General features: G+C 50.6%; 1 protein-coding gene across 6 annotated transcripts in view; it reads left to right on the forward strand.

Annotated features, from left to right (window-relative positions):
- Positions 1–24,926, forward strand: part of NTRK3 (neurotrophic receptor tyrosine kinase 3) — a 395,937-nt gene that overhangs the window by 61,364 nt on the left and 309,647 nt on the right. For all 6 annotated transcript variants that reach the window (XM_060617703.3, XM_060617697.3, XM_060617698.3 and 3 more), the window contains exons 2-3: positions 13,048–13,122; positions 14,039–14,110. In XM_060617703.3, the coding sequence (XP_060473686.1) occupies positions 13,048–13,122; positions 14,039–14,110 (147 nt within the window). The remainder of the gene's footprint in view (positions 1–13,047; positions 13,123–14,038; positions 14,111–24,926) is intronic.

Consider the following 24,926-nt stretch of genomic DNA (forward strand, 5'->3'; position numbering starts at 1 on the left):
GGACAGAGAGAGAGAGGAAGACACAGAATCCGAAGCAAGCTCCAGGCTCTGAGCTGTCAGCCCAGAGCCTGACGAGGGGCTCAGACTCACAAACAGTGAGATCATGACCTGAGCTGAAGTCGGACGCCAACCGACTGAGCCACCCGGGCGCCCCCACCGCCGTACAAGCACTGTTTTAATTTGTCTTTTGACTCCTCCATGAAACTGGCATCAGGATCATCTCTAGTTTATAGATGTAGAAACTGAGGCTGTGGGAGATTACCCAGCAGGTCAGTGGCAGTCTGGAGATTCAGAGCCCCTTATTTTTTGCTACGCCAAATTCCTTCCAAAAGTTGAGGGAGGAGCTATGGAGGTGGGGGTGTGACGGAGCTTAACAGGCTGGCTCTCTGTTGATGGGAACGCACCTCCCTGACACGGCTTGGCTTTTTGCCTTCTACGACAGAGGGATGAGGGAAGCAAGAGTCCCAAAAGCCACTCATGTGGGTCCCACTAGCAAGTCCCCTTTGCTCTCTGCTTCGGTCTGGGTTTGAGCCTCAGGGAAGCATTTCAACAGGGTGAAGGATTGGACACAGGGGGTAGTGGAGAAGTGGTTTCTGTTCTCAAAGGATCTGTGGCTCTTCATAAAACCTCTTTCTCCTCAGTGACAGGCTTCTCTGCAGTGTTGAGGCTTCCTAAAGGAAGTTTTAATTTGGCACGAGAGGCATCGGTTAGCCCCGAGCCTATGAAAGACACGGTCAACCCCGAAACAGGTTAGAGCTCACAGGCTGGAAACTGAAAAGTTTCCTTCTGGGTGTGAGACTCTCTCAGATACAGGCTGTGGAGATTAAAATAAAAAAAGGGAAGTTAGTTACTAGGGATATCATGGAGGAGGGATTGGCGGGTCTTGACTCTAAGAGAGAGCGAGAGCTAGAAAGAGATGTCAGAACGCATCTTGGACAGACGTGGTTAATAGATGCTACTTGCATGGCCCTTCTCTGTGTATTAGGCCCATGGCAGACATCACTAATCGATCACAGCTCTTTCCTGCTTACCCCCAGATTCCTTCTAAATGTGGCCATCTGTGTGAGCTGTTGCCAGCCCACCGGTGCTGCACATCGTTTGAAATGTGCTCACCAGCTCCGCTGTAATGTTTCAAGTCAGGAGGACTCAGCAGAGGTCGTTTGGGAGAATCCAGGAGGTTGAGAATGAGCTGTTCTGTCTATGCTTGCTCTTGGGAGTCCAGGGGAATAGGTATTGTGGGAACAGGAACTACAGGACAGGGGCAAGGTTGGGTGTCAGGGGTAGAGCCGAACTGGAAATAATCTCTAATTAGGCAGTAATTGAAGTCATGCGAATAGAGAGATGCCTTCCAAGAGAGGGAGGATATGGGGAGAGGAACAGACGGCTTGTGGCCGGAGGGAAGGAAACTGCTCGCGATGCTGAAGCAAGACAAGAGGAAAATTAACAAGAGGAAAAGCGGAATTTCCTTCCCTGAGTGAGGAGGACCATCTCTGCAGCCCCCTAAGTGGAAACCTCTGGAACCCTTAAGGAACTCCAGGGCTGGTCTGCGTCCAGATCACAAGGGCTGATGCTGTTAATGCGTTCTTTTTAGGTCTCAGTTGTAAGCCAGCGTTTCTTCCAGTGCCCATGTCTTTCAAGGTGGCTCCCCCCTTCCCGCAGCCTCCCACTGCACATGCCTCTTCCAGGCCTGGCCCAGCCCACCCTTCCTCCTCCACCCTGCACCTCCTCCCTTCTTCTCCGTGGCTTGCTCATGTCCCGGCGCGCTGTGCTAGGCACCGCCAGTGTGATCTTGTCTTCCTGATGGTTACCTTGACTAATCACTCTGACACCCTCAGGTTGCGGAGATCATAATTCCTTCAAAGTCAAGGACTCCCTTCTCTCCCAGGGACCCGGAATTACCGTCTAACAATCAAAATGCCCCGGGCCTTGGAGCGACGTTTCCGCATTAACTCGGAGGCAGAGTTGCAGTAAGGAAATCTGCCCTTTTAATAGGGGAAAATATTGCCCTCATAAGTCTTTATGCAGTGCACTTGAGCTCAGTGTTCACTTACCAATTCGCCTTTATAACTTCCATATTGAGTGAATTAAGTCCTCCATGTGGGTAGTTATTAAAGAAGTGATAAGTGCTTTATAATTCAGTAAAGGGTGGCCTGGCCATTTCATATTTTCCTAAGGAAATTGGCCACCCGAAGGGCAGCACTTTCCGGACCCCTGGGGCCGGCTGATTTTAGGCATAAAGCTTGCACTATTGGATCACTTTCAAGCCAGCTGCTCTGGTCTGGACCAGACTCTACCTCTTGCTCAGACTTTTCTTCTCCAAGGCCCGTTGGGGAGAAAGGTCAAAGTCGATGCGTCTCTCCCCGCCTTGGGCTGTTTCTACGATTCATCAAAGACCTCTTCCTTCTCTTCTGCTTCAAAGCTGAGATGTCTAGTGAGGGCTGGAGGTTTTATGATCAGTGTGGTTTGACTTTTCATCTGTAGACAAGAGGAGAACGTCTACTAGAGTCCACGGGGTTCTGACCTCCCCACTTTCTACCCCCCAGCCCCATGGGTACAGCTTGTTCTTTATACCTCAGCCTCTTCAAATGGTGGGGGAAAATACGAGTCCTGTCCAGACGTCGGCAACCATAGGGTTTTCATGACTTGGCTGCAAGGTCCTCAGGTCGCAAGGAAGGACAATCGTTTATTAATTTGTTCATTCGAATTTTCTGCCATGTACGGGGATCAAGTTGTGGATACAACAGTGACCAAGATAGACAGGTTGCCTCCCCTCATGGAACTTGCATTTTGTTAGCAAAGAAACACAGTAAACAAGTCAACACATACGTGGGGTAATTACAGATTTTGCCAGGTGATCTAAAGGAAATAGCATCTCTCAACCTTGGCACTGTTATCATTTTGGACTGGAATCATTTCTTTGTTCTGAGGGGGCTGTCCTGTGTCGTAGGATATTTAGTCACATCTTTGGCCTCTACCTGTGGGACGTTCCCAGTCGTGACCATCAAAAATGTCCCCAGTCATTGCCAGATGTCCTCTGGGGAAGAGAATCCGCCCCTGGCTTGAGAACAACTGATCTAGAGGAAGGTTATAGAGAATGACTTTGGCTAGGTTGGTTAGGGAATGCCTCTCTGAGGAGATGACATTTAAGGAGATTTCAATTACTTTTAAGGGTGAAGCCAAGCGCAAGGGCCCTGAGAGGAGGGGGGAGCTTGGTGTTTTGGAGAACAGAAAGGAGACCAGTGAGACTAAAGCCGAGTGAACAGGGTTGGGTTGAGCCGAGGAAGGAGATGCCTGAGCCAGACACGTGGGGCCTTGCTGGCTGTGGTGGAGTCTGGATTTCATCCCAAGTGTGGGAGGAGCCACTGGAGGTCCGTTTTTGGAGGGTGGGTACAGTGGGGGAGGGCGACGTGACCAGATTTATGTTCCAAGAAGCTCATTCAAGCTTCTGAGTGAAGGACAGATTTTTAGGCCAGAATACAAACAGTGGCCCTGTCTTGGAGACAGTGGCCTTTGGGAGAGGTGATGATGGCCTGGGCTCAGGTGAGGTGGTGGGAGACGGATGGAGCTGATGTCTCTCGTGGAGGTGGACTTGCTCAGGTGCAGATAATGCAGGAGGGGCAGGATCACCCACTGATGAAGTTTGGCTTAGACACCTGAGTGATGCCACTGCCGTTTATTGGGACGGAGAGGCCCAAGCAGGAGGAAAGCAAGGGCCGATGTCGGACCTACTGATGTATCAGGAAAGAGCCTAGGGAAGTGTGACCAGAGACATGCATTTGGGCGCTCTCAGTGCATAGATGGTGTTCAGAGCCAGCACGTGGGTGAGATCACCACGGCATGGTGGGGCGAAGGGGGCCCCTGGGGCAAGACCTGGGAGACGCCAACATTTAGGGATCAGAGAAGGAATATGGGCCCTGCAGAGGACACTAGGAAGAAGTAGCCAGGGGAGGAGAAAGAAACTCAGGAGAGAGGAGAGTCAAGGAATCCGTAGAGAACAGAATGTTTCAAGAAAGAAAGAGTGGTTATTAACCGGGTAACATGCCCCTGAGAGATTGGGTAACTGGACAGCAGAGAAGAGTCTGCTGAATTTGCCAGCATGGAAATCACTGGTGACCTTGGCAGTGCAGTTTCAGTAGAGTGGCGGGGGCAGAAGACTAATTGGGATGGAGAATCCAGGGGAGGTGAGGAGGGAAGTGGTTCCTCCCACTCCTGTGGGAGTAGACAGATCCTCTGAAAATATTGGCTGTAAAGAGATGTAATGACATGGGTTCGTAACTGGAGGAGGACGTGGAGTGAAGGAGATTTTCCTTTGAAATGGGATCTCCTAGAACATGTTTGTATGCTGATGGAAAAATCTAGTAGAGAGAAAGTGAGGGTACAGAGAAGAGAGGGAGAGACAAGGAGAATGAGTCCTTGAGAAGGTGAGAGGGGTTGAGGGCAGGAGAAGGTCTACGTGGGGAGCTGATGGAGCATTGAGTACATTGTGGATCATTTTGTGGGCTCCCTAATGCATGCATGCATTCATTCACTCATTCATTCATTCATTCATTCCCTCAGTTGTCACTGGAGACATATACTTCTGGTCGGTACCCTCGGAAAACTGATCTGGTGAAAGTCAAAGTCATGTAGGAAGGGGAAAGATGGAAAAGATGTGCCAAGGTGCCAAAAGCCCACCTCATCTCCTCCTGTGTTTGGCGAGAGGGGGCCCTGCCCACTTCAAGTCCCTCTCCTGACACTGATCGTGAGCAACAGACCTGAGATCTGGTCCAGGGGCCTCCAGAGACCGTTTCTGGGCCCTGTAGTGATTCTCTAGGATGCCGACTGGGATGTTGAATGGTGTGCCGTGGGCCACATCCCTGTTCAGAGATCAAGTTCAAGGTGCCTGTGGGGTCTGACCTGTGGGCTCCAGGATGCTCAAGGGGTCCAGAGTGGGGACTGTGTGGGTGCTGATTATGGCAGGCCCCAGGCACGAGGTGGCTGCTGGGCACCAACCTGGATGGCTTCCCAAGTACGTACTTTCCCGGGGGTACCTGCCCTTATTTGAAATTCTGGAGGTGAGTGAGTGGTGAGTAAGACAGATACGATCCCTGTTCTCATGTGCCGTAGTTCTAGCCTATGGACAACTGACGACAGCCACATAATCAAATAATCAAATAAGACAATTACGGATGGTTATTAAGGGCTGTGAAGGACATGAACAGGGGCTTGTGTCAGAGAGCAGCTGGCGGGGAAAAGGAGGGGGTGAGCTCACATAGGGGTCAGAGCAGGCGTCTCTGAGAAGGTGACCTTTGCAGGGAGCCCTGAGGGATTACAAGGAACCGCAGTGAGTGTTTCATGGAAGTTCTGGCTGGGAATAAGTCTGGTGTGTTTAAATACAGGCAGGAGAGGGTGGCAGGGGCCCAGAAAACAAGGAGAAGGTGTTAGGGGAAGGGGCCATAGAAGTGGCCAGCGGCCAGTGGCCAGCTCATGCAGGGCCTCGGGGCCATGGCACAGTGTTCCGATCTTGTTGTAAGAGCCAAAGAAAGCGGTTGGAGGGTTTGGGGCGGGGGAGAGTGTGACTGTGCAGGGGTAGAGACTGGTCAGGGGGAAGAGTGACAGCAGGGAGGCCAGTTAGGAGGCAGTGTCTGTCCGCAGCTTAGAGGTGCGGCTCCACGTGTGCCGATGTGTGGGCATCCTGGGGTCTCCAGCCTGCACCCACCTGCCTGCCCAGCCGGCAGCAGTTAGACTGGGGAGAGGCCGGCCAGTCTGGTCACAGGCGAGGCAGGGGGTGGGGGGCAACCAGGACAGCTTAGATTCCCCAGTGAACCAGCCAAGTGCCAGATGAGAGGCCTTTTCTTAGCCAGGGTAGCAGAGGGTGTGTGCCCTTGTCCTTTTCCCCGTTAGCAGACACAGCATCTCCGCACCTGAAGAGCACAGGTGTGTGCCCAAACGTTCCCTGTTCCTGGCAGGAGCTTTGGAGTTGATCAGGAAGCCGACACAGATGCTGTCGTTTCCCATCTGTTCCCGGCACGGTCTGAATGTTCCTTTCTGCAGTCCCGGGGGTCCCAGATGCTGGGCTGGTTCACCGTGGTCCTTGGCGTGCAGCTGCTCGGAGAGCTGGTGCGCTAATGGGCTGGCATGCTGGGGTTGCCAGCCCAAGAAAGCTCTCTAGGCTCTCAGGCCCAGCTCCCCAGGCATCTTGTACCCGCCCCCCCCCCCCCCCCCGCCCCTCCCCGACAGCTGTCAAGGGAGACAGAGCCTGGTGACTTGGCTGGTGTGATCCAGTGCGGCTCTCCCCAGCCCTCTTGGTTCCTCAGTGCCATAGAGCTCTTGCTCCAGACGGTTTGTTTATGATGCTAAGCATATCAGATAATTGAAAGCTAATGCTTCTGTCTGGATCACTAGACATAATATGCCTGGATAACAAATCAATTTCCTTATTGCCCTACAAGGCTTCTGAGTCAAATGCGCGGCACATTCGTTGTGATTGTGCATGCGTGCGTGCGTGCGGACGTACGTACTCGTGCCCATGCGTGCGTGTGCTCTGGTGCTGATTTGTTAAGGAATGGAATCCCAGGCTGGCTTCCCCTAGGTACTCCGCTCCGTACTTCATTTCAGGCCCGCATCCTGGAGTCAGGGTTCGGAGAAGGGGGTGGGGGCCTCAGGTCTGACCCGGACCGTCCGGCGAGAAGGGACAGGTGTGCAAAAGCCTTGTTCACTGAAGCTTTTAGGGTCTGTGTTGGAGGAGTGGAATACTCAGATACAGGAACATCTGAGAAATGCCTGTTTCAGCTGCCGCCTGCCAGGATACACCTTCCAGAGCGGATATACGGAACATGGTATTAGTGTGTCCACTTAGGTGCCCCCAGGAAAATGTCAATCGACTACACCTCTCAGAATACTTCACTTAACTGTTCACCTTAATTATCCAGAAAGGAGATTAGGAACAAAGAAAATAGGGACAAACATCGACCTATTCATGTGTGTGTACACACGCCTATGCACATGTGTGTTTATTTTTTTTATATTTTCTTAGATTTTTTTTTTTTTTTTTTTATAGCTCAAGCATTTAATTTTCCAAATCAGGAAACTTTGTTTCTCAATGTGTTCAGTAGAATTCGATTTTTTTTTTTTAACGTTTACTTATTTTTGAGAGAGAGGGAGACAGAGTACGAGCAGGGGAGGGCAGAAAGAGAGGGAGACACAGAATCCAAAGCAGACTCCAGGCTCTGAGCTGACAGCTCAGAGCCTGACATGGGGCTCGAACCCACGGACTGTGAGATCACGACCTGAGCTGAAGTTGGACGCTTTACCGACTGAGCCACCCAGGTGCCCCTATTCTCTTAGATCTTTACTCAGATTCTATTTACTTTTCCTTATGTGGTTCCAACAGTAGTGATGGAATTCAGCTGTTAATCACTCAGGTGCTATGCGTCAACACTGAACTGGGGACTAAGACATTTGCCTCATCTAATTCTCACACCAACCAGATTTCCTGTGAGGACACTGAGGACGGGAGAGCCTTGAGTAAGTGGCCCAGGGGCATCCATCTTCCAAGCGCCAGAGCTGGGTGTTGGCTCCTGGTCACCCTGCCTCCAGGGTGCCCACCGCTCAACCTCTGTGCTCCAAGGGGCCGCGGAGCAGATCGGTCGCAGTGCGTTTCAGGGGAGGAAAGGCCAACACCTCGGGGAGGTGTCTAAGGGGTGATGGCCCACGGCCGGATAGCAAAGAAAGAGCCAGAAAGCTGCTGCAAATGGATACAATCACCATTAAGATTTAGGAATCATGTCTGGGTAGGGCCATTTGGGTAGAGGTATAAATCCTGCATGCTTCAGGAACCTCTGAAGGTGTCACTGTGTTATAGCGCAGCAGACTAGTTAGCTTGGTCATGATGATCCCAGATCATCAAGAAAATGTAAGTCATGTTCTGTCTCCTCTGCTTAAAAAGTCAAGGAGGTGTGTAATGCATTTTCGGGCAAAAAGAAACATCTAGCAAGGAGGTTGAACATGCAGAGGTTTTGCATTTAAATTTAGTTGTCCGGAAAATTTGGTTATGAAGAACAGATCATTAATAGCAGTGAGAAATCCAGTGCAAATAACAGCGGTCTTAGTGCAAGGGAGGAGAGAGAGAAGATTGCAGAAATGAGGTAATACTGGCCTGCCATGTGTAGAGGAAGGAAGGATGCTGTCTTGTGCCACCAGCTAATCCCTTGTCTTGCCCAATGTCCAGGTGATGAGGAGAGTTCTGTCAGGTGAAGGGAGACACCTGTCTTGGCCTTTGCATGAACTTCAGTCCCGTCATGATGGAAGGGGGTAGATGTCTCCGTGTTCTAGAGTTTTCTATGTATAGTACTTAAATATTGGAATTCTAAACAACTCTTAAACATATCCACATGGCATGTTTTTAATTAAAATATGGACCACACAGTCTGTACCATCTAATTTTTATGTGCCTGGAGATTGCCAATTCATTTCCATATTGGCTCAAGCCAAACAGAAGGAAGAAAAAAAAAAAAGCTATGGTACAAAAAGCACAGTCAGATTTATTCTAGCACAAAGGCTTTTTATATTTTCTGTGGATATCTTAATTAATATTTCGCTTGTGCCCTAGTTCATCCCCAGAATGGGTGTGAAGCAGCTGTCTGATTTCAGGACTGCATGCTGTTGTTGTGAATTGCTGGGGGTGACTTCATTTCTGATAGTTTTTCTTCTACTCCTGAAGAGGCCACGCACACACCCAACCCCAGTCCACCGGACAGCAGCGTGTTCTTTGACCACAGAGGCTCACCTAGACCTCGTTGAGGTTTTCCAAGCTGCACCCCTAAGCCTTTCTCTGGCTTGGTTGCTCAACATTATCATGAATTAAGCCTCACTTCCTCCCTTCTCTCTGGAAGAGTGTTGCACATTTGCTCTTGGCAAAGCGTTGGGATTCTGGGGTGTCCAGGGAGGGTGGTGGCCCGAGAGGAGGGACAGGGCCCTGAGCTGATTCTCAGGCTGGAGCACTCCTATTTCCATGCAGGACTAAGCCGTGCAGAAGAGGAACTCACAGTGATGGAGAAAGCTCTTGGCTGGTGGGTTCCAGGCTGAGCCGGGCAAGAGGAGACCGTTATTGCTTCTGGGATGTGTAACTGCCCCTGGTCCAGTGTGCCAAAGAGTCCCTTATTTCCTCAAGTAATGCCCTTGACTTGAGGGGGTCTGGGAGCCATGGCTTTTGATTTTCTCCTCTCACCTGGACCCAGGGACCTAGAGGCAAGCTTTCTGGTTTTGGCCTGGGGCCCCTTAGTATTTGCTGCAAAGCAGCCATTATCAAAGTTGTTGCTGTTTTAAGCTGTGGAATGCATTCTTCAATGGTGATCTCAAGACAGAAGCCTTTATAATGAAGCAGGGCTTCCCAATATGGACATTTAGAGCCAATGATTCTTTGTTGTCCTGAGTGTTTGTGGAACATTTAGGAGCATGTCTGGCCCCTGCCCACTAGATGCTGGCATCATTCCCTGCCCCTTCCCCCCCCCCCCCCCCCAAGTCATGACCGACAGAAATGTCTGCAGACGTTGCCAAATATTCCTTGGGGGTGGGGGGCAGAATGACTTCCTGCTGAGAGCAATGGTATAAAAAGACTCCCCTGGAGGTAATTTAGTCAGGACGGGAGCCTAGAGTCCATCATCTTGCCTCCTTTCTGCCCCCGCCCCTCGCTGCTTATGATGGAAGCACACAGATTGAGCACAAGGCTACAGGTCTCTTCAGGGCCAGCCACCACCCTGTACTCGAGCGGACAAGCACTGAGTCTCGTAGTCCCACTGACTCGCGTTCCTGGCAGGGCTCGGAGTTCTTCCCACAGTGAGGTGGGCTCCTGGGATGCCTCCGTAGGGATTGGCTGGCACAGCAGGGGGCCCTGGAACACAGTGACCGGTGACTGCCCCGCACAGGTTCAAGTGCCTCACTTTCCTTTAAAAAATGATCATTATGGATAGTTTTTCAAATGGTAAAATAAGCGCTCAGGGAAGACATCCTGGAACCCCAGAAAAACACAATAAAAGGAGAAGCCACATAGAATCAATCGTACTAGGCCCAGGTCACTACTATTTACCACGAACAAAAGCAAACCAAATTTGCTCTATTTATCCATTTGTTATTTTAATTGTATTTTTATTTATTTTATTTTTAGAGCCTACCTTGTCCACTCAAACTTTTAACACGTGGCAGCCAGCATAGTTACCGTAACTGACCCCCCCCCCCCCCCCCCACCCGCCGGGGGCTGGTTCCTAGCGGTGAGTCATAGGAGAACTTGGCAGGTGCCCGGCCCATGTCATGCACAAATGTCAGGCTGCACCTTTGCCGCCCCCGCGTCCCTCGGAACCTGCTCCGAGCTGCCGGCTGTGCATTCCCTGAACCTGTTCATAATTTCTGCTTGAACAGTTTTCCTGGAGGTCATAAATGACAGATTTACTGCCCCTCCATTTTTCTGCCACATGGAGTTTTTATCAATGACTGCTGAGAAGTGACAACTTCCAGCAGAACCATGATGATGCCGTTTTTAGCTTGAAAAGACTTCTCAGCTTCAGCGAAGCACAGGGTTAAAAATAACCATCCAGGCTAGCATTCCCCGAGGACTTACTGTGTGTCCCGAGCTGTCGTACGGGGCTTCTAACCTCGTCTTTTCCATCCCCTTCTCATTCTTATGCTGGAGGTATTTTATTACCCCGTTTGACAGATGAGGAAACCGAAGCTCAGACAGGTGGAGTAACCTGGACAGGGTCACATAGGCAGAGGCAGCGACGGGGCCAGGCTATACGTCCTGGCAGCCTGGCTCGAGGCAAGTGGATGTGGTTTTGTTGCAGCTGTGGTTTTGTTGACCTGGCTCTAGAGCCTAGACTCCTCACCACACCGTGGCGCCGTGGCTGTGAAAATGCTCTTCCCCCTTACAGGGAAACTCAGACCCAACAGAGGAAGCAGGGGCCATCGCCTCATAACCGGGGAACCCTTTGCACCAAAGACTACACCCATTGCACGGCCATATCTCAGTGTGTGCGTATGTCGAGGAGGGGTCAATGTGTGGCCATAAGGGTAAGTGTGGCCGTGAGGGCCAGGAAGGGCAAAGTGTTAGATTGCGCTGATGATTGCCAACTCAACCATGATAGAGACACATTTACGGATTTCTAATGTGGCCTAAGAGAAATGGTTTCGTTTATTTAAGCAGTTGATGGACAGCTGCTTGTTGGGAGCAGATCCTGGCCTGCAGCTGGGTTCCTGTGAATGAATGGTTGTCTTTAGGAACAGTGTGACCTACTGGGGGGTTTACCTGGACTGATGGTCCAGTGAACACACCTGGGGGGCACTGGCACAGGTCATTTTATTCCTTCTGGTATTCCTTTTCACCTGAAACGGAGCCAGGGTCCCTGCCCTGGCAGGACCAGACCCAGCAAACTGCCCTGGGGCCGTGAGACTTCCAGGGAGAGGACTTTGGAGTTGGAATTCGGTCCCGACCTGGCCACCTGGTCCATGTCCCCAGCAGATGCCAGTGTGTCTGGCTGCTCAGCAGGAACCCCGAGAGAATGTGGTACAAAACGGGCTCTCTGCACACCTTGTCACTGTGCGGCTTTGAAATGCTTCCAGAGGCCCTGGCCACCGCCGCCCTGCGGCCTTCCTGGCTCTGGCTCTACTTGATGGCAGACGGAAGAGCCACGGGTGGGGCGGGGCCGGGGAGGAGGTGTCTGGGGAAGGTGGCTGCCACTTTTCTGGCCTCAGTGCGCCTCGGATAGCGGTGTCGAGGGATGAGCTGAGAGGGTACTTTGACCTCGGGGGCCCTAATGGGGGGGGGAGTATCAGATCCCAGGAGGGTGGGTGGGCCCCAGAGGGCCTTCCCCTGAGGCCCCTCGCAGCTCCTTGGGGCAGAGAGGTGTATGAATGGTAATTTCTCGCACAACCCTAGAGTTGGAAAGAGTCTTAATAATCAGTAGTTGGATGGCTGAGTTGGAGGATGTTTGTCTCTGGCATTTGGTCAATATAAAAAAAAAAAAAAAAAAAAAAAAGAACAGGAATCAAACTTAGGACAGGCCAGCCTCCTGTGCTTACAGAACTTCCCAGTTCCTTTGCTTTGGGTTGGAGCTTATCTACTGGACGAGTTAGTGCTGGTTTATGTCTGTTGATAAAAAGCTCTGGTTAATGGTAATTTATATCTTCGATGAATAAATCGGAGAAGATGAATTAATTATTACTTAGTAAGTGTAGTGTGCCTGCTCCATGCAAGCCTCCTTAAACATGAGGACCCTTGGGAGAAAGTTCTAAGCGGAGACCTTTGTGAGGAGAGAAACTGCTGATCTAGTGTAAACCCTCTCCCTTTGCACATGAAGACAAAAGAGGCCAAGAAAGGTCATATCTCTTGCTCACAGCCACTGGTCCTTAGGTCCCAGAGGTGAAGCCGGAGCTGGGCTCCTTGGTCTCACTTTCCTTCTGTGACGCCGTGGTGCCTCCCTGGTCCCCAGCCTGTCCCCTTTCTGGAGTTGGTTCTGCCCAATCAAACTATTAGTGTTCTTGAACTCCAGATGTGTTAGGCTGGGGTCACCGAAACGAGGCGGTCAGTGTCTGGACCCTGGGGGACCTGAATCCAGTGTGTGCTCCTCCTGGCCTCTTCCACTCGAAAGCCATGCCCACTGTCCAGCCACTCTCCCCCTCCCCCCTTTAAAAACAGTATCATTTGTATTGTCTTTCTGGACCGCTAAGGAAATGAGCATGTCTTTAGAAGAAGGGAAACTAAGTCACGAAGCCCAACCGGGAAGCTGAGTTTCGAGTCTTTAAAAAAGGAGAGCTTTCTGGAGCTGAGAGGGGACACTAGATGTTGTCCCTAGGCCAGGTGCTCTGGGTCCTGTGATGATCTCCTCAGGCAGGTGGTGTGCATAGCCCCTCACAGAGGGAGAAACCGAGGCTCAGAGACCCTTGGCCGCTTGGCAGAAGGCCTGGCTAGTGTGTAGGCGATCCGGGATTCGAAGCCGGGTCTCTCTGGCTCTGAAGAGGGCACCTTTCCTGGGGACCCCGGCCGACCTGAACCCTGTCTTTCCTCCTCCCCCGCAGACACATAGAGAACTGGCGGGGCCTGCACACGCTCAATGCAGTGGACATGGAGCTCTACACCGGCCTCCAGAAGCTGTGAGTGTGCCCGGTCTGGGTCTTGGCCGGGGCTTTGGGCTGCCTCCAGGGTTGGGTGGGGTCGCTGGGAAGTCATGGGTGGGGTGTGGGGGGCGGAAACTGTCAGGCTGCCTCCTGGGCTGGGTGGGGTCACGGGTGGGGTGATGGGTGGGTGTGTGTGTGGGGGGGGGGGGATGTCAGGCTGCCTCCAGGGCTGGGTGGGGTCACTGGGAAGTCATGGGTGGGGATGGGGGTAGGGGGATGTCAGGCTGCCTCCTGGGCTGGGTGGGGTCACAGGCCGGAGGGCGGTGGGGGGGTGCGGAGGGGTGCTGGGCACTGCCAGCTGTCCTCTGCACTTTGCTCCATTGTTTCTCTTTTAGTAGAGTCAGTACCACCTACTTGGGGGATGTCCTGGCCTTCAGAGCCCACGCCCTCCCCCTCCCCCATTTCCTCTCAGCCTAGAAAGCAAGGGTGTTCTGTGTTCTCACCAGTAGCTAGAGTTTCAGGGCAGGACCTGAACCCAGGTCTCCGGACTAGTGTTCTTGCCTCAACCCTGTGGTTGACTAATGGTCTCCCCCAAAGTGCCACATTCCCAGCCACCTCCTTCTGACTGTAGGTGTTAGTGGCTCTGGGGCACTTGGGGTTGGAGAGGGAGTAGGGACAGTCACTGGACCAGATTCTTGAGGAGGAGACCGGTTGTTGTTACCTGCTTGCCGACCGCTGCGGGCACATCCGGATCCCTGTCCCAGGTCCCGGTGGGGTGTGAGCCCAGATACCATCCCCTGGGCCCCTGGTGATGCTGGAGGATGAGGAAATGCATTCAGTTCACAGGGGCGGCTGCAGGTGCAGCCTTGGCACGACCTTCTGTCAGCTCAGCTGGGAGCAGACGTCCCGGTGCTCTGTAGGCTCTGCTGACCCTGTTTTTCTCTCTCTCCAGGACCATCAAGAACTCAGGACTTAGGAGCATCCAGCCCAGAGCCTTTGCCAAGAACCCTCACTTGCGCTATATGTGAGTAGAGCTGGGACTTGGGCTGCAGGGAGCGGGAGGGGGCGCGCGGAATTGGAGACCTGAGGTCTGGGCCTGGCCTCGTCGCTGTGTGCCCTGGGCCTCCAACTTTACCTCCTACAGTGAGGGTTTGGGATTTGAGGATCTCTAAGGTTCCTGTCAGAAGGAAAAGCCTAAACCAGGGCTTGGAGGGGGAAAGTCTCCTGACTCCCAAGTTTGTTTGTTTTTCATTTGCAATTTGATGGGAATGTAAATAAGATATTCCACTTATCTGTGATGTGAACGCTATGCTTCTGAGAGCATTCGTGGGTCCAAGTGTGTGTGTGTGCTTGTGCGGCTGTGTGTTGAGGCGGGGCTGGAAAAAGAGGGAAGGCAGGGGCAGACCAAGTGTTGTGTCTGAATAGGCTCTGGGTTCCGTGAAGAAGGGCTCAGAGAATGGAGACCCCTGTATAAGAGGTCACACAGCTTTGTCTGGGACAGTTTGCGGGTCGCATGGCTCTGGGTGGGATTCTTGTCTGTACCTCCCTCCACCCCTTCCTTCCCCCTGCCTTCCATGTCTGATGGCGGAAGGGCCTCCTCAGGGTTGGCTCTGGTTGGACCTGTGGCCACCTTGGACATCCACTGGGCACGTTCCTGAGAGAGTAGAGATTCGGCAGGAACCAGGTGGAGAGGCAGGAGTCTGTTGTATTTGGGGAGAAAATGGAGCAGTGACGTGCAGGTGAATCTTTCCTTTGGCCACAGGAGAGTTGTACTGGCGGAGGTATTTTGCATTTGATGAGAGGAGGGCAGTCCGCTGGATAGGAGTGTCCTCTGAAGAGGCAGAACATCCAGAGGAAGCTCTCAGAAAGTGGCGGGAAGGGAGGAAGGGAAAAAGCAGAGACCATGGAGGATTGTGGTGGTAGGGGTGGTTCCCTTTGGGGGTCCTGGCTTCACCCTCTGTTCCTCTGTGTGCTTTCTCAAGCACATAGTAAGTAATCAGTGAATACACACACACACACACCAGTTATGGCCACCCTTGCTTGGTGCTCACCTTTCTTTTCTCCATCTGGAACTGGCATGCTGCAAGGCCCTTGCTCAGGCCCTGACGTATTCGCTGTGGGGGACGAGACCTTCTTTCCAAATGTCCCATTTAGCTGTTGCCCCTTATCCTAGTCTAGCGTCTGTGGTGAGATTCTCCTCATGTGTGTTCTTTGCAGCTGGAGGCGTAGCTGCAACCAGAGGAGGGCCTTGGACCAGATGCTCCAGGTGTTTATTTTATTGGGGATTTGAATTTCAATGTAAAATATCCCAGGGGAAGAAGCTTTTGACCTCCGAGAAGTCTTTCTTTTCATGCTAACTCGTTCAGAGTTCACAAAGTTAACCGCCCATGGCAGGTCACGTGGGGACGGTGGAGGCTGGGGACCACATGTCCCCTCTGAAGGGGCAGCCAGCTGATGCTGCTGTTGCGTGGGGGTGGGGGCCTCGCGTTGCCAGACTTACTGTTTTTTCAAAAGGAGCTGGAGGTCCAGCGAAACCACTCAAGTTTTAAAAGCTGGCAACTGAAGACAAAACCCCTCTACCCCACGGGCCAAACAGAACATCTCCATGCGCAGAATATGGCACATGGAGTACCAGTTTGTGGTAGTCACACTTGGGGGAGGGAAGCTGTCAACATGGGAGAGGACAGAGGCCGGGTGCTTATGCCCTAGAGACTTCTAAGGCATTGGGTTACCTGCAGCTCTCAGGAAAATCGAGAGGGCTTTGGGATCCCTCAGTTTTCTTTGGGCCCCAGAAATGGGAGCAGGGGTGCATCTCTGAAGTGCAATGTACTGGAACATTCCTTTGACTTACCCTTGAGATCCTGCAAGAAAGGTGTGACCCATGGTCTCCTTGGGGATGATCTGGGGTCTGATGGGTGGTGGCCGTGACAGGCTTGTGGGGCTTGTAAGAGTCCCAAGGTTTGGTGGGCAGAACGGGTCTGGTTGGAGTGGTTCTGTTGATAACTGGGAGCCTGCCCATGACCTCGGGCCCTGTTTTCTCCTGGTAGCATCGGGCAGCTTTTGCCAAAGTGCTTGCTGTTGGCAAGAAGGATGGGTTACAATCAATCTACCCCCAATTTGGGCCTGGCTGTACATCAGAGGCCAGTTGGGATGCTTAGCTTGGTATGAGAGATTTAGCACCTGTCGAGAGGAAGCTACAGTGGACACTCCACAGAGGAGTGAAGGAGGTGGACTTCATCGATGGGCTTATTTGTTAACTTTTCCCACTTAACGAGGACACACCCCCTGATCCCAAGTGAGTGAATTTCCCAGCAGCTTCAGGACATTTTTCTCCTGGCAAACGGGCCAGGTTTCTCTGCTCTCTTGCAGCATCTTCTATTTCTGTACTCTAAATGCAGTTACAAGTCTTGGGCCCCAGCTGAGCAATCACAAGATGATCACTTACTCCAACACTAATTGCCGAGCCCTGGCTTGGCGGCTTTTTTCTTTTTTTCTTTTTCTTTCTTTTTTTTTTTTAGGTGATGGCTGAGAAGTCTTTTCTTGTCTCCTCTGTACGGAATAAGAAGCAGGAAGTGAAATCATCACCCTCTGTACTGATGTCAAGTTATCTAAATTGTCCTGATTGGCTCTGGTACCCCCCCCCTCCCCCCACTTCTAAGCTGCTGTTGCATCACTCAGGGTCTGCTTCTTCCTCAGGGCAGAAAAATGAACCAATGATGTTGAGGCCAAGTTGTGTGTCACGAAGAAGGCTGGAGAGGAGGACTCTTGTGTCCTACTTCAAGGTTTATGAGTGACTGACCACCTTTTCTTGACTGCTTCAGGTTTTTCTCTGTCCTTTATTGAGCCTGAGAAAAGGAAATTGTGATTCATCTATACCCAGGGAGAGCCTTTCTGAGACACTGGCATGTCCTTGACCCTTAGATCCTTTTCTTAGCTCCTGGATTAAAGATTCTTAAGGATAAAGATCTTCTAAGTGGATAATTGGAATAGCTAGTTGCTCATCTGTAAAATGGGCACACTTTGTGGATGGGATATGGGGAAGATGAGGTTAAGGAGGCACACACAGCACTTAGCACAGTGACCAATAAATGGTCAGGGTTCAGAAACCGCAGTCGTTAATAGTGATAGTAATTACCGTTACTCATGGTGGTGGTAATAGAACAAAAGAGGGGGGGACCAAGTGGCCTTGATGATTCTGACCGCGACTTTGTTCTGGAAAAGTCATATATCCTGCAGTGCAGTCCATCTGTCTGGAGCCTGGGATACTCCCCTCTGCAATCTCTCGTGTCTTTCTTCCTTGAATACTGATGAATGACCCCGGGAAGATTCTCTGTTCTTTCCATTTAGTCCCCCTGCTCTAGACTCCCTCAACACCCCTCTCTGATGACGTTAGTTTCAGAAAGGACCCAAACGATTCGGCTGATGAGCTTACCCTTGGTTTCCATCCGATTGGAGACCACATCCACATCCACATCTACCCGCACTAGTGAACTTGGATTGTTTGCCGAGTTTCCCAGCCCCGTTTCTGCAGCTGGCTCATCTCTTCCTTTTTGGGGGTTTGTTTTCTTTGGCGTGGCTCACATCGGCCGGATCTTTGCAGTCTGGGGTCCCCATAAGCCAAATAATGTAGATGTCTGTCTCTGAACTGCACTAAAATGGTGATATTTTCTTCCATCTGTGGAGCGCTTTAGAGTTCTCGAAGTGCTTTCCCACATTATCTCCTTGAACTCTCATTCCCATGCTGGCTGGGGGAGGGTGGTAGACAGCCCAGGAGGCAGGGCTAGAGAGGGTCTCACTTGTGAGTAGAAGCCAAACTACTGTGAAGTCTTCTGATTTTCTTTCCAGGAATCTTTCCGTTATACCTCATGGGCCAGAAGGGGCAATATTTTTCACTGAAGAAATTAAAAATTTTTTTTTCTTCTTAAGGTGGTTAGAAAATTGCATAAAAAGGCTAGTGTCAGGAGAGAAGAAGGAAAGGCTAGTATTGACTGAGAACTGACCCTGTGCCAAGGACTATGCCTGGTGCTTTTTGCAAATACGACCGTGTTCCTCTTGGTAACCCTAAGTTAGGGTTCCTCTACCCCATTTGATAGATGGGAACACTGAGGCACAGAAATCATAACTGACTTCTCCCAAGATCACACAGTAGTTAGCGGAACAGCCAGGACCTGGACTGTGATCCCCAAGCCTCTGAAGTCCGTGTATTGTTCTACAGACCAGGCATGTTTGTGTCTCTCCCTGTGGTTCTCCAGCAAGAACTCCTTATGAGAGGGGCGGGAATCTTTAAAGTTTTATAAGAGAGAGCTGCTGTTTCTCCTGGGGGTTTATCACCATCCATCCTCCAAGACCTCTGTTGAGAAAGTTCTGTTTGGTTTCTTTTCCTATTCAGGTCAAATCCTATAACGACAGTTATGTTACAACCTGAATATCTTTATTATAAAAGACTTCTTAGGATTAGCCTGTGGCTCCTTCATTTCCAAGAATATGCAATGTGAGATTCCAGCAAGCCAAAGGAATTTATTTAATCCCTTCGAGTTGTTGTGGTCAGGTTTCTCTGGTGTTCCGTTTCTTGCTTTTGCTCACAAAGCTCTGGATACCACTTTAAGTTGTCCCTCTCTGTCATAAGCAGATGCACCCTTGATCTTCAGCTGAGTGAGCCAGCCCTGAGCTGACCTGTGTGGGAGTGTGATGGGGCGACGAGGGGGAGAATGTCCTGATGGGAGCATGATTGTGTCAACTGTATTGTGTTCCCAAGGAGAGAAAGTCAATGGCCCTGGGCGGGTAGGAAAGAGGAATCGGCCGAGTCCCTGCCATTTCAGAACTTGACTGAGAAGGCAGTACATTTCTCTCGAGGTTATTGGGATGGAAACGTGGCGAGATCGATTCATTATGTATTGTAAATCACTCAATGCTTTTTCTCCTTGAAGTAACCCCCCATTCTGGGATACGACACAATGTGTAGATACTTTATCAGTAGACTTTTGCCTTCCTGCCTGCCTCTTCCCTCTGCACGGACTTTCCTCCAGGTCCCAAAGGGATTGGCGAGTGGTACTCTTGTCCCCTTACTGCTTCTCTCACATGTGCCCTACCTCCTCTGTTCCACATGGAGGACTTAGCCATTGAGCACTGTGTAGCTAACAGCATGGGTTTTAGAGAGAGAAGGGCCAGGGGTTCAAATCTGGATCCTTCACGTCTTACGTAGTAAGCTTCTATGTCTTACTTAGGCAAGCTGCTGAATTTCCGTGAGTTTTGAAGGGATTGTAAGAATTCCTACTTCATGGGATTGTCCCGAGCCTTCAATAAGATGATGCTTAGAAAGTGCTTAAGATGGTGCTTTATGAAAGACTTAGTATATGTTTTTGCTGTTATTAATGACTTCTTCCCTGATCATTGGTTTCTGATTCTCCATAATCACAGGTAATTAAAGCAGAAAGGGCTCTAGAGCTAACCCCCCAAATTTATATTCCTGTCTCTGCTCTCATCCATGCTCTTTATTTTTTTAAGTTTATTTATTTTGAGAGAGAGGAAAAAAAGAGCGAGAGAGGTGGTGGGGGGAGTGCATCCCGAGCTGTCTGCGCAGCATCAGGCTCCAATTCAGGAACCAAGAGGTCATGACCTGAGCTGAAATCCGGAGTCAGATGCTCAACTGGCTGAGCCACCGGGCGCCCTTCATCTCCGCCCTTTAGATTTCTTTCATATGTTAAACCACTTTTGTTAAATCTCCTGCTTGACATCTCCACTTGAGTGGCTAAGATTTGGGTCACACTTAACTTTGCGAAAATGGAATTGTTGGTTTCGGTCCACCTCCTCCCTCCAAACCTGTTTCCCTTGGTGGTTCCTGTTTTTGTAAGCAGTACCACCCGCTAGATCACTCACACGAGAATCTCCTGAGTCATTTTGCTGCTTCTCTTCCCTTCGCCTGCTTTCTTCTATCCTTCCACCGGTTACCCACCATATACCATCTTGGTCCAGGCTCTCTGGCAACAGCTTCCTAACTGGTTTTCTTACTTTTTGTTCCTTACATTTCGTTTCTAGTACCGTTGCCAGAGTGATATTTTAAACACAAAAATCCAGTTGTGTCATTCCACTGCTTAAAGCCCTCCAATTAGCTTCCCACGTTACTTAGAATAAAAGCTAAACCCCTTACCATGGCCACAGGATTCGGGCTGTTTTGGTTTCCTCTCTTTGTCTCCTTCCCTGGCACTTTCCTCCCTTGCTCTCTGCTGCAGCCCATTTTATTTTATTTTAATTCAGTTTTTTCAAATATTTATTTTTGAGAGAGAGAGAGCACACACGCGGGCGTGGGGAGGGGCAGAGAGAGGGGGCCAGAGGATCTGAAGTGGGCTCTGCGCTGCCAGCAGAGAGCCTGATGCATGACTTCAGCTCAGGAATCTCTAGATCATGACCTGAGCCGACACTTCACCAACTGAGCCACCTAGGTGTCCCTCTGCTGCAGCCTTATGAACTAACTCTCTTTCAGTTCCCTGAATGTGCCATGTTCGTTCCTCCCCTTGGAGTTTTTGTCCTTGCTGATCCACTGGCCCCAGATCTCTGCATGGTTGGCTCCTTGTCATCATTCTCTCTGATGCCCCTTGCTTCGCCCGGCCTCTCTGACCACCCAGTTTCCGTGGCCTTTCTTCTCTTCATGCACCTGTCACCCAATTACAACCTGTGGCTTAACAGTTTCCCTGGCCCTTGTTACTTTCGACTGTGTGGTCAGTTATCTGTTAAATTGTTTATACCCCATGTCCCCTGCGAGAATGTCAGTTTCCATGGGGCAGGGACTTTGTGTTGTTCTCTGCTGTAGCTCCAATACCTAGAATAACACCTGTCCCATAGCAAGTGGCCCGTAGCTCTTTGTTGGACATAGCCATTTGTTGGCTAGTCTGACTTGATCATTCTGTGGACGAGAGGGTGGATTTCTTCTATAGTAGAGAAGAACTCTGACCAAGATCTATGGGTAGGAACTGAGCCAGGACTGGAACATAGGTCTTGGTATTAGCAGCGTGACATTCTTTCCACCGTATCGTCCTGTTGACCATTCTCGGGTCCTCTCTAGCCAGAACTCCTCACACTCTGTGTATGGTGGAGAACATTGAAGCTGTGTTAAAAAGAAAGGCTATACAGGGCAAATAATGTACACAAAACACCTCTACCATAACACTGCTATAAAATGTGCAAATAAGACGTAATCCCGTCACAACACCACTCTGCTGAAATGTCACATGAAAACGTACAGCGAAGGCAACTTCTCTCTTTGAGATTTCTGCTCCTACAGCTCTGTCTGCTCAGAAGCCCCCTCGAACCTGGTGCTCGAGCTGATGCCTCTCACGAAATCCCATCAGCCAGTTTGGTTCTTTGGATGAGTAGCTAAGAGGTGCTCTCGCACCACACTGCCCGAGTTTAACTTCCAGCTCTGTTCCATATATCTGTACATCTTGGGCAAGTCACTTGACATAATCTGAATCAGTCTGTGCCTGAATCTCCTCGTTTGAAATACGGGGGGTAAGAGGGTTGTTAGCAAGATTACATGGATTAATGCATACGAAGTATTGAGATGAATATGTGACCCATAATAAGAAGCGGTATATGTCAGCTGTTGTTCTGTGATTCTTGAGGTTACACTGTGACAGTCACATTCTCAGTATGCAGCCAAATAACTACGTAGAGAACTACGTATTAAGGCTCTCCTGTGTTCCTCCCCTTCTAAGTGCTGCATGCTCTAGGGGATTTATCATGCACAAGACATGGTTCCCGTCCTTACAGAGCTTACCAGCTATTTGGGGGAATATGAGGCCTTGGCATAGCCAGGAGAGTGACTCTGATCCTTTTTTTTTTTTTTTTTTTTTTTTTTTTTTTGGAGAATATGGTTAAAGCTGCACAATTTCTCCTCAGAAAAAGTTCTCCCCCTCTGCCCAGCACACCATTTTGTACGCATTTTTGGGGATTTATAGCTCTCCTGTGGACCTGAGTTAAGAACCTATCCGAGGATGTCCTAGAGACAGGCGTGTGGTGGCTGGGATGTGTGGTTTATACCTAGCAGGTCACAGCCATTTCAAATTCTTTTTTTAATATTTATTTTTGAGAGAGAGACAGAGAGACAGAGTGCAAGTGGGGGAGGGGTAGAGAGAGAGAGGGAGACACAGAATCTGAAGCAGGCTCCAGGCTCTGATCTGTCAGCACAGAGCCCAACGTGGGGGCTCAAACTCACGAACCGTGAGATCATGACCTGAGCCGAAGTCGGCCGCTTAACCGACTGAGCCACTCAGGTGCCCCAGGGTGCCTAAAACTACTATTCTAGATGTGACAAATGAGGTTTATATTATGCCATATTCTCCTGGGCATAAAGAAACACTTTCGTAACTTACGGTCTTCACTGTAGTTAAGATAGGTTAGGAATAGACTGGGTATAGTATGGGATTTCTTTTTTGGGGGTGATGAAAAATGTCCTCAAAGTGGTTGCACAACCATGTGAATGTACCAGAAAATATCGAATCGTACGGTTAAGTGGGTGAACTATATGGTATGTGAATTATATATCAATAAAAACAATGCACGTGCGTGTGTGTGTGTGTGTGTGTGTGTGTGTCCCATGCCTCTCTCCACAGCTTTTAGAGCCTGTGTAGGGCTTTTCTGTCTCTTTGCCCTTTGTCACGGGACACAGGATGTTACATTCAGACAGAGGCTGCTCCATTATCCTGAGTCTCGCTGGGAAGCTGATGGGGACAAAGCCACAGCTGACCTTCTGTGGACATGCAGTATGAGAAAGAACTAAACATTGGCTGTAGTAAGAAAAGAAACAGATAAACCAGGGATAACGATGGCCGTAACCCGTGCATGGGCAGGCACGTACTGGGACCCTCTCAGTGCTTCCTGTCATTCTCTTTCTTTCTGTCTCCCTCAGGAAGGGGTCTCAGAGCACAAGGGAGGCAGATGCTATTGCAGCGATGGCTTTGAACCTTCTTGAATTTATATGTGTGAAGAAGTAAATTGTGAGCCAATGGTGGCTTTAAAAAAATTTTTTTTAACTTTTATTTTTGAGAGAGAGAACACAAACGGGAGGGGCACAGAGAGAGGGAGACAACAGAACCTGAAATCAGGCTCCAGGCTCCGAGCTGTCAGCACAGAGCCCAACGCGGGGCTCGAACCCACGAACCGTGAGATCATGACCTGAGCTGAAGTTGGATGCTTAACTGAGCCACCCAGGCGCCCCAGTGGTGGTTCTTTATAGAGGTTGTGTGTTACTCATGATACCACTCACGCCTTTGACACTGCACAAAGTTGACCTTTTCTAGTCTTCCAATCCAAGGCAGTGGAGGGGCCACTGGCTTAGACTCTTAAGTATGACTGTCGATCAGAGGTGGGCTGGAGTGGCTAGGAGGCTCGTGGAGCAGGTGACAGTGGGGTTGGGCTTTGGAGGAGGTGTGGGCTTGGATGGCTGGGCGTGGGCCCTTATGACACAGGGGCTGCCGCTCTCCATGGTGTGAGAGCCGCCCTTTTCCCACTTGAAATTCCTCCCGGAGCTATTGAGACACATGTTCATGGTTCCAGGCTTTGGGGTCTGGTCAGCAGGTCAGCTCTGAAAGAATTCCAAGGGAACAGGGTGTGGAAACGGAACCATTAGTCACTGGAGGAGGATTTCCCCAGATCATTAAGAGGCAGCACCGTGTGCCATGGTATGTCTGCTTCGTGGGCAGGAGGGAAGAAGATGCTGAAGTTTGGGCTCACACGGGTGTGGGGAGCCGTTTGATACCTGGATGGCTGTCACTTTGAGAGGTACCATTTGGCTGTCAGCTGGGTGATCACACCTTGAACTTTACTCTTTTTCTGCATTGTTCTGTGACCTTAGGTGAGCCGCTTAACCTATCCAGTCCGTTTCTACGTCTGTAAAATGAAGCGGTGTTGTAGATGGCCCAGACCTGGCCTCAGCATTTTGGGAAATTCTTCTCGGTGGCATCTGGGATCGTCAAGGGGCAGGGCCGGGGGAAAAGCTGCAGTCCTTCCCCTCTCCCTACCTCCCCGCAGGGCAGGCACTCCGATGCAGTGAGTCCCATGGACTTAACATCAGTGAAGCACTCACTGTATGCCCAGCTTTCTGTGCAGCACGCACTATGTGCCCGGCTTCCTGTGCACTTCCCACGTCACTTTATGGCAAGTGGGCATTGATGTCTCTGTTTTGCAGATGGGGAATTTGAGGCACAGACTTAATGACTTGCCTAAGTTGACACAGCTACTAAGTGGCAGGGACAAGCCAACTCTGGGTGGGCTGCCTCTGGGACTCTAGAGCCTTCCCTTTTATTTTTTTTTTTATTTTTTTATTTTTTTTAACGTTTATTTATTTTTGAGACAGAGAGAGACACAGCATGGACGGGGGAGGGTCAGAGAGAGGGAGACACAGAATCTGAAACAGGCTCCAGGTTCTGAGCTGTCAGCACAGAGCCCGACGCGGGGCTCGAACGCACGGACCGTGAGATCATGACCTGAGCCGAAGTCGGCCACTTAACCGACTGAACCACCCAGGCGCCCCAGAGCCTTCCCTTTTAATAACTCCACTCTCCATCTATTGTCTGTGGCCACCGAGGTCCAGCCTGGGCAGGAGTCCGTTTTCTGGAACCCAGCTGGGAAGGATGGTCAGGCAGTAAGCTTCAGAGTGGCACTTCTCAGGATCAGGGATGCTTTGGAAGAAGGACCGTGGGAGAATACTAAGGGGGTGTCCGAAACCAAGTCCTCGTTTACACCTGGCTGCCGGCAGGGTCTAGGTGGGTGGGCGATGCCCGGCTGGCACTCGGGGGGCCGTTAGCAGAGCATCACACAGGGTGGGTGTTCAGTAGAGAGAATGG

Source organism: Panthera onca, chromosome B3 (assembly GCF_046562875.1).
Source record: "Panthera onca isolate mPanOnc1 chromosome B3, mPanOnc1 haplotype 2, whole genome shotgun sequence".
NCBI lineage: Eukaryota > Metazoa > Chordata > Mammalia > Carnivora > Felidae > Panthera > Panthera onca.